The sequence below is a fragment of the Mus musculus genome, chromosome X, assembly GCF_000001635.26.
Source record: "Mus musculus strain C57BL/6J chromosome X, GRCm38.p6 C57BL/6J".
NCBI lineage: Eukaryota > Metazoa > Chordata > Mammalia > Rodentia > Muridae > Mus > Mus musculus.
The window spans coordinates 44,783,759-44,791,184 of record NC_000086.7 but is presented as its reverse complement, the minus strand read 5'-3'; the positions used below and the strand labels follow the sequence as shown (position 1 = coordinate 44,791,184).

Here is a 7,426-nt window from a genome sequence, read left to right as displayed (position 1 = left end):
AGTATAGGTCTGTCATGATATGTGATATCTTGAAGCTTAAAAAAACTAATACCAAAACAAAAATACAACAAAAAGTTTCATTGCTTTTAGAAAATTCTCTTTATCTTTCATTCTTTGCATTAAAACTTCTGGTTATCCTTTATATTACTATCCCAAGGACTCAGAGGGCTCTGTCTAAGGTCATGGGCCTCTAGGACTGACAATGGGAACTTTCACCCCCAGCTCCTCACTTGTAGTGTTCTAGAGCATTACCTTAATTTTCTGAGCTAAAAGCGATCTCCAAAACGCCCAGCTTCACTTCCTCCTGATCTACCAGCAAGTCCTGGGCATAATCATGGGCAGATAGAATCTGAGGCCCAGTGATCTGTCATTTGATATTGTCTCTTCAAATGATTCTGTTGCAACAGCACAGAACATTTAATTTGAGGACAACATAAAGAAAAGAAAAAAAAATCATTGAAAATAGATTACCATGAGCAGCCGAATGACTGTTCAAAAGAAAATTGTTATTTTCAAACAATTTAATTTTCTGCCAAGTTATCTTAGTGAAGAGTCTTCCTGAGTTACAACAAGCAAACTTTTGTTTTCTTCCCCGAGAATAATGAAAAAGGTGCTGACTGCCTCCTCCCAAGATTGACTATGTTGGGTTTCAGACTTAGTAGGAGTAAGAAGAGTATTTGACTGCTGTGGTGGGGGTGGCTGAGTTTGACTTGTTGGATCCTGGGGGCATGCTGGACCACTAACTAGAGAGTAATGAATCCCTGCCTTTCCAAGATCCTTTTGTGCTTTGGTATCTCTGTTATACCTTGTAGGCATTACTACTGCCTACCGCCCCCTTCTGGCTGGGCATGAGATCACTACTCTTGCCATGATCTTCAAGCCATAAAGCTCACCCTTGCACACCTCCCATCACGTCTGTCATTTAAAGTCAGCCCGTCCCGCCCCCTCTTCCAACACCACCCTCAGAGCCGCCTCCCACCCGCCCCTAGTCTTTATCTCCAACGGACTCGTCGCTCAAGGCCCAGAAGTCCACACTCCTGAGCTGGTTGGCAGCAGAGTCTCCACTCTCTCTCTAGCCGCACCTTCGGCCTCAGCGCCGATCCTCCCGAGCTCGCTCGGCTCTTTCCGCCCGACCTCGCGTTGTTCGCCGGGTCACGCCGCCACCACCTCCTTTGCCGCCAAGGCTCTCCGGACTCGGTAGGCTCCCCGCTGATCGGTTGATCGCTCTCTCACTAGCTCCTTAGCCTCCAGCTCCCGGTGATATCATGCGTCAGGCCGACTCCCAGACGCAGCCCTCTCCCGCAGAGCAGGAGACGCCGCAGCCTGCAGGGCCCTCCAACCGCTCGCCGCCCACCATGGGCCCGCAGCAAACAGGTAGCAGGAAGCGGAAAGCCGCCGAGGTCGATCAGGGCGCCGGGACTTCTTCATCGCCAGGCCCCGCAGCGCCGATGGCGACAGCTGGGGAGGGCAACGCAGAGGGGTCCATGCTGCTGACCAAGAGGCCGCGGCGGCCCGTAGCTCACCTCTCCATGGTGAACTACCTGAAGGGCCGAGCGCTGGGCGCAGATGGCCACCCGGGGCTCGCTGGCTTCGAGGGAGATCTGCGCAGTTACGGGGTCCTCAGGCTACCCGAGCTGCTGAGGGAGCGCCAGCTGACCCTAGGCCCCCTCAATAAGGTGTTCGCATCGCAGTGGCTCAATGCCAGGCAGGTGGTGTGTGGCACTAAGTGCAACACACTCTTCGTGGTTGATGTCAAGACCGACCACATCATGCGCATTCCTCTGATGCGCGACAGGGTACCCGACCTGTCTCGTGGCCCGCCCTCCTGTGGCATTCATGCTGTGGAGCTGAATCCCTCCAAGACCCTCTTGGCAACTGGAGGTGAAAACCCCAATAGCCTGGCAGTCTACCAGTTGCCCACTCTGGATCCGGTGTGCCTAGGAGATTGCCAAGGCCACAGGGACTGGATCTTTGCCATTGCATGGATGAGTGACACCGTGGCTGTGAGTGGCTCCCGCGACGGCACCGTGGCACTTTGGAAGGTGGATCCTGACATGTTCAATGGCAGCATTGCTTGGCACAAGGATGCAGGACTACCTGTGTATGCTCACATCAGTCCTACAGATATGGAGGCCATCCCCAAAGCCACTACCAATCCAGGTAACCGCAAAGTGAGAGCACTTGCCTTCAGCAACAAAAACCAGGAGCTGGGAGCTGTGTCCTTGGATGGCTACTTCCACCTGTGGAAAGCCCGAAGCTCCCTGTCTAGGCTGCTATCCCTGAGGCTGCCCTATTGCCGTGAGAACGTGTGTCTCACCTACTGTGATGAGTTTTCCCTCTACGCAGTGGGTTCTCAGTCTCACGTTTCGTTCCTGGATCTTCGCCAAGGCCAGCAGAACATCCCGCCACTGTGCTCCAGAGAGGGAGGCACCGGTGTTCGTTCTCTGAGTGTCCACCAGCATATTGTCACTGTGGGAACAGGCCACGGTTCTCTGCTCTTCTATGACATCCGTGCCCAGAAGTTCCTTGAGGAAAGGTCCGCGGCCAATCCAGACATGTTTCCTGTGCCCTCTGGAAGGAAGCTCAAGCTCACCTGTGGCAGTGGCTGGATCAACCAGGATGATCTTCTAGAGAATTATGTTGCTGGTGTAGAAGATTTCCCCAATGCGCTCTACACTCACTGCTACAACTGGCCAGAGATGAAGCTTTTCGTAGGCGGGGGACCACTGGCGTCAGGCCTCCATGGCAACTACGCAGGCCTCTGGAGCTAAGGTGGACAAGATTCCTTCTCAGAGTATGGGTTTTATCTTTTAGTTCAATCTAATTGTAATTCATGTTGTGCATGCTGTTTTAACTCTTGTCTTTTTCTATTTTTTTTTCTTTTTGTCCAGGTGGAACTGCCCCAGAGTATCCAGTGTGCTTCTCAGAAGAAAAAGAGATGGAACCCCCAGAAGTCGGCTTTGAGAGTTTTCTGGGTCTCCCCACCGTTCTTTGGACTTTTCATGCATATACTTTCCACTAATTCTTAGCTGTGTTGTTTTTGAGTGAGTGATCCATGTAGTCTATTACGGAAGAAAATCCTGTTATGAAGTTAAAATTGTGTAAGTCTTGTGTTACTATTATTAGCAGTTTAGTTTTCATCATGTGTGAGATATTAAGGATATTTTCTAATAAACAGAGTTTGGACATTTGTTCAGGAATACTAATCATAGTTTTGTAGACTTGTTCCAGTGTTAAAAAAATGAAAAAAGAAAAAAAAAACATTCCATGTTCCAGTTTGCCTACTTTTGGAAATGTGTCATTCATGAATTGTGATCATGGTGTATGTATATAGTTTGTATGTTGTTGGTGCGAAACTCACTTTTCTAAAAAGTTTATTATGTGGAAATAATTGTCGTAGAATCTTGTGTTTCTATCAAAAATCTCAGATGACGAGGATGGTTTAGGTATTCAAGTATTCTGCTCATTTGAGTGTTGAAGAGTAATCCAAAACTCAGTGTTTTTCTTTCAAGCCTTATTTTCATTTTTAGTCTCTGTCTTCATATTGATCAAAGAGTGCACTTGTTTTCACTTCTTGCCTTAGTACTATCAAGACTTGTGGATATATTTGAATGCTGTCATTTGAGTAAATTTCACAGAGTTTCAGTGCCATCATTCGACACAGGGATATTAAGTACATAAATGTAGAATGTATGGCAGACAGGGCAGAAAATATACTGCTCTAAGGTATAGACTGGATATTTTTGCTGTTGCTATTTTTAATACCAAATGTTATATTTGAGCATATTTTAAACTTTCAAAATCTGCTTGTGAGTTAAATTGAAAGAAAAAAAAAGTGCAAAGGAAGAAGTCTGAGCCTATCCAGCTCACTGTGAGAGAAACTCCCCCTTTGTAAGCTCCAAATGTTTATTTTGTGAACTTGAAAGATTCATACTTCAAGTAGAATAGATCTGTTACTAAACCTCTGGTTCTATGTCTTGAAATGTGATAATATGGGATCTTGACAATGCAGTATAATTTTCAAATAGAGGAGCTGGGGATTAAAAAGATAGGTCTGATTAAAGGACTGTGCAGTTCAGATAAATAGAGATAATGGGATGCCGTGCGGATAGATTGGTTTTCTCCCTAGGTGAGAAGGCTGAAAATGAGAAAGGAGCCAGGCCTTGCTTAAAGCTGGTTAGGACGTGTTAACCCTGGATTGGTATTGGGTCATGATTCCTTTTTCTTAAACATCAAACATGTATTTTGCATTGGTGTTGATACACTACATGTTGTTCAGTCCTAAACCTAAATTGTTGAAAGGATCTAAAGGTGAGTCAAGAATACACAATGGTCAGATTTTTGGTTTATAAAGATTATGCAGGTCTATTTCATAGAATTATAAAGTTTTGCAACTAATCTGTGCATTTTCTTGCTTGCATGTATGTTTCTATCTCTGCTGCAAATGATTTAAAAGCAGAGATTGTAAACTGCCCTCTTTTCTTTATTTGTATACTAAGGCCGAACAAAGGCAATCAGTGATTATTTGATGATTTTTCTTTTGCCAATGGAAACCTGCACTACACATTGTAATAAATATTTGCTGTTGCATAATAAAGAACCTTGTTCTGTGTTCCCCACCTCTGTTTTTCTTTAAAATTTCCCTAATTCATTTACAGGTCTTGCTATATAGTACTACATCCATTCATCAATGAGGTAATATATGATGCTTAAAAGTTGTGTATGGGAATGTGATGGCAGGGAGATGGGAGTGGATAGGTAGGTGGGGAAACACCCTCATAGAAGCAGGAAGAGGGGGGATGGGATAGGGGGTTCCTTGGGGCAGGGAATCAGGAAAAGGGGATAACATTTGAAATGTCAACAAATAAGATAACCAATGAAAATAAATAAAAAGATGAACAAATATTTACATCTCATCTATAACTGGATATTAATCCTTTAAAATGAAAAAAATGGGATTTAAGGATTTCTTTAAAATACTTAGTTTCTTTTTATCAGAAATGAATTTGACTTTTTTCCTTATACTTTTTATAAATTTAGAAATTTATGTTTTAAAAATTAAACTATAAGGTGCCTATTTTCATATGAGCAGTATGATATTTGGGGGTGCAATTTATATAAATTGGGAAATTCACAAAAAATCATTCCATATTAGATGAGATTTCAGATAAAGAATAGAAGACAAAGCTTTAGTCCATTTTCACCTCTGGCTTGGTCATTCATGTTATCACCAAATAACTTTTTTAAAAAGATTTATTTATTATATATAAGTACAATATAGCTGTCTTCAGACATTCCAGAAAAGGGAGTCAGATCTTGTTACAGATGGTTGTGAGCCACCATATGGTTGCTGGGATTTGAATTCGAGAGACCTTCAGAAGAGCAGTCAGTGCTCTTACCCGCTGAGCCATCTCACCAGCCCACCAAATCACTTCCAATCTATCATATTGTAAGTTATATCTTTTTGAAGTCAATCAGGTGGCTTGGCTGAATTTTAATAAATAAATAGCCTAATTGTGATTGTATTCCTATCTTAAAATATGTAATAATTTTTTAACTATTAAATTCTAATATTAAGAGGTCTACTGTAGTGCATGCATAAACTGAGTTGGGATTTTAAAATATATAGTTAATCTTTGAGAATTTTGTACATATATGCAACATGTTTTAATCAAATCCCCTCCAAGTTTTTCCAGAATTAGAAGTCTTCCTTACTATGTTTTACAAACGTTATGTCCTCTAAGTTTATCCCACTGAGTATATTTAATCCCGCCAGTATGTAGCAGGGTGTATCATCTACTGGAACAATGGGTCTGAACCTGTGGGTTGCAACCTTTTTCTGGCGGGTGTGTGTGTGTCTCATAGCACATATTTACATTACTGTTCATAAGGGTAGCGAAATAACAGTTATAAAGTAGCAATGAAGTAATTTCATGCTTGGCGGTCACCACAACATGAGAACCACCAGATCAGGAAGGTTTAGAAGCACTGCTACTGGATCAGAGGCCACTTACCAGGAGCCTCAGCCCTGAAGAAAACCAGCTCTCCATTCCCCCAGAGTCCTCAGCTCTCAATAGCATCTCAAGGACATGTGGGGATTTAGGAGCCTCCCACCTTTCTCCCACAGTTTACTTACATTCTACAATGAAATACAAACACATACTAGTCACCCAGCCTTGCTGTGTGAAAAATTGTCTCATTTCTTTCCTTATGCAAGCATTTTTCTGACTTAAATGTTTATGCTCCTCTGCTTTACCCTTTGAAATGAATTGATTTCTGGTTTGTTGTTGTTGTTGGAAGAAAAGATTTTTTGAAACAGACAAACCCACTGTTGGCTGAGGAGATGGCTGAGTGCATAAAAGTGCTATTTTGTATGTATGAGGACTTGTGTTTGGAACCTTAGCACTTACAGAAAACTCTAGGCACATGGTTGATTGTTTGATTGTGTAATTTTGTAGTGGGGGTCAGAATCAGACAGACCATGATCATGCTGGCCAGACTACCCAAAAAGGCTAGGCTCTGATTCCAAGGTAGACAGCAATAGAGGAAGTCACCAAATGTCTTCCTCTGACCTCCATATATGTTAGCATGCCACAGCACACTCATGCACATATACTATGCACATGTACTGTGAAAACACTACCAACACACACACACACACACACACATACACACACACACACACACACACATACAAACTCACAGCACACAAACTCACACACCACACTCACCATACACACCACACACACGCAATTACCACACACACCGCACACACTCATCACACACAAATACACACACAGCACATACACCACACACATACATCACATACATATACACACATACCACACACAAATACACACATAAACAAACTCACTGCACATAAAACACTCCTGCCACATACACATACATACACTCACTGCACACACACACACACACCACATACAGACACATAAACAAACTTACTGCACACACTCACTACACACATATATACACACACCTACTACATACACACTGCATACACACACTCACTGCACACACACATTCACCACACACATATTCACCACACACACACACACAAACATAAGCAAACTCACTGTACACAATACACCTCTGCCACATACATACACTCACTGCACACACACACACACACACACACACACACACACATTACAGACAGACACATAAACAAACTCACTGCACACACACACTCACCACATATACACATACCTACCACATATACACCAAATACACATATACACACTCACTGCATACACACATTCACAACACACACACATATATACACTGACCACACACACACACACACACACACACACACCACTTACACATAAACAAACTCACCACACATATACTCACTGCACACACACACACACCACAAATAAACTCACTGTGCACACACATAAACACA

The 7,426-nt window shown here is 43.0% G+C and overlaps 1 protein-coding gene across 2 annotated transcripts; it reads left to right on the top strand.

Annotated features, from left to right (window-relative positions):
* The first annotated feature begins 987 nt into the window (after positions 1-987).
* Dcaf12l1 (DDB1 and CUL4 associated factor 12-like 1) lies at positions 988-4,618 on the top strand. 2 transcript variants are annotated; one of them, NM_178739.6, is made up of 2 exons: positions 988-2,772; positions 2,892-4,618. In NM_178739.6, exon 1 carries the CDS (start codon positions 1,266-1,268, stop codon positions 2,769-2,771), a length of 1,506 nt encoding a protein of 501 aa, NP_848854.3. In that variant the 5' UTR covers positions 988-1,265; the 3' UTR covers position 2,772; positions 2,892-4,618. The 2 variants fall into 2 exon arrangements, with proteins under 2 accessions (NP_848854.3, NP_001177647.1); NM_001190718.1 differs by having other exon boundaries at positions 1,024-2,794.
* Positions 4,619-7,426: the final 2,808 nt, after the last annotated feature.

Excerpts from the sequence above, each read along its gene's own strand:
- Dcaf12l1 (NM_178739.6), top strand. The coding sequence starts at position 1,266 with ATGCGTCAGGCCGACTCCCAGACGCAGCCCTCTCCCGCAGAGCAGGAG.